We start from the raw sequence: 1,671 nt of genomic DNA, 5'->3' as shown, positions 1-1,671 counted from the left end.
TGTGTGTGTGTGTGTGTGTGTGTGTGTGTGCAAAATCGTCCTCGTTTGAAAACATTGTTCTGGATAAAAGCACAGGTAGCTTCTGACCTTTTCCTTCTTTCCCCTCGAGTGTAGCTCTCTCCTTCCTCCCTAACCTACACCGCTGGTCCCTCCAGGCTTGCCCGACTGATGATGGTTGGAATCAGCTCCTGCCAGAACTCACGGTAGGTGCCTCACTGCTGCACTAGACAGACTCCTCATGACAAAGACGCCATCTTCATCATTCCCTCATCCCTCCCACCAGCCCAGACGTGCCCAGGCTGCTTAATGAATGTACCTGTTCTCCCAGAGCCAACCGTAGAAAATGGGGCTTTGCACTTGTATATGTTAATTAGGTTCGAAGGATCATCTTTGGCACTGAGTTGGGGTGGGGGGAGAGCAGTCCACAGCCCCTGGATTTGGTCCTCAGATAGTTCCCAAATTTTGAACCACAGAGTCAGATTATTAAGATTTAACAATGAAAACGAGAAAAGAGCCCTCCTGGTGCTGTCACCATGTCACACATTAAAGCCACTTGCAGGGGGCTGGCGGGCTGCCTGCCTTTGACTTCCTCCTGCGGCTTTGCCAGGAGGCGAACGAGTGGCCCTGAGCTGCACACAGGGCCCGAGGGGTCATGAGGCCCCAGGCCGAGTGGGGCAGTGGAGTCGGATCACAAGCCGGCCCTGGGGCAGGTGTGGAAACAGCTTTAATCTTGCAGCAGGATGCCACACTCAGGAAACAGGGAGAAACCACAGTTTGCAAAATTAGTTGCTTTAATTTGCAAAGAAGAAATGGACTGAGTTGAAATACTAATGGGGTGGCCTGCTGTATGGCCATCTTCCTGCCCAGTCACTCCCCCCCGCCCCCCGCCCCGGCCCTCCTGCTTGGACAGCCCCTCTAAGGGCAGGATGCTGCCAGGTGACCCGGTGTAGCCCAGGCACTGACTTCCTCAGATGCTCTAAATTTTAGAGCCAAATGGGACGCTGTAGAATTAAGTGGTCCAGACCCTCATTTTATATGCAAGGAAGTCATCCCTCCAAGGTGGTAAAGTCATTATCCGCTCTGGGATGCTGAGCGTGTCCCAGCAAAGACAGTCTGATGCTTTCTTTTGGTCTTTCACCCAACACCCTCCCTGCCCTGCCCCCCCCCCAAAAAAAACCACAAAAAACTTAAAAGTCCCACTTTCTACACGCCTGAGGGGAGGGGTGCTGGGGATAAAGCCAGGACAGAGATGACAGGTTTGAGGGTCTGACACGCACCTGCACAGCCTTCGGCGCAGGATGCACGCTGTTGCTCCTCCGAAAGCCCAGCCGCAGCCGGGCCGCCCTGTAGATCTTGCAGTACACGAACAGCACCACGCCCAGTGGCAGGTAGAAGGCGCTCAGCGTGGAGACCACGGCGTAGGCGGGCGCACGGCTCACCTGGCAGGCCTCCCGGCGCTCCGAGTAGATCTCCCCCCAGCCAAAGAGCAGCGGCGCCAGCGAGATGGCCGCGGACAGCGCCCACGTCAGCGCGATCATGAAGTTGGAGACGCGCCGACGCGTGCCCCGCGTGTACGCCAGGTGGCGCGTGATGGACCAATAGCGGTCCAGCGCGATGGCCATCACACTCCAGATACTAGCTGTGCAGCAGAGAACATCGCACGCGATCCAC

At 56.3% G+C, this 1,671-nt stretch overlaps 1 protein-coding gene across 1 annotated transcript in view; it reads right to left on the bottom strand.

Annotated features, from left to right (window-relative positions):
- Positions 1-1,671, bottom strand: part of HTR5A (5-hydroxytryptamine (serotonin) receptor 5A, G protein-coupled) — an 8,264-nt gene that overhangs the window by 5,519 nt on the left and 1,074 nt on the right. Inside the window, exon 2 of the mRNA XM_005884856.2 lies at positions 1,278-1,670. Within this exon, the coding sequence (XP_005884918.1) occupies positions 1,278-1,670 (393 nt within the window). The remainder of the gene's footprint in view (positions 1-1,277; position 1,671) is intronic.

Source organism: Myotis brandtii, unplaced genomic scaffold (assembly GCF_000412655.1).
Source record: "Myotis brandtii unplaced genomic scaffold, ASM41265v1 scaffold868, whole genome shotgun sequence".
In the NCBI taxonomy this organism is placed as follows: Eukaryota; Metazoa; Chordata; class Mammalia; order Chiroptera; family Vespertilionidae; genus Myotis; species Myotis brandtii.
The sequence above is the reverse complement of the archived record's forward strand: the minus strand, read 5'-3'. Positions and strand labels throughout refer to the sequence as shown.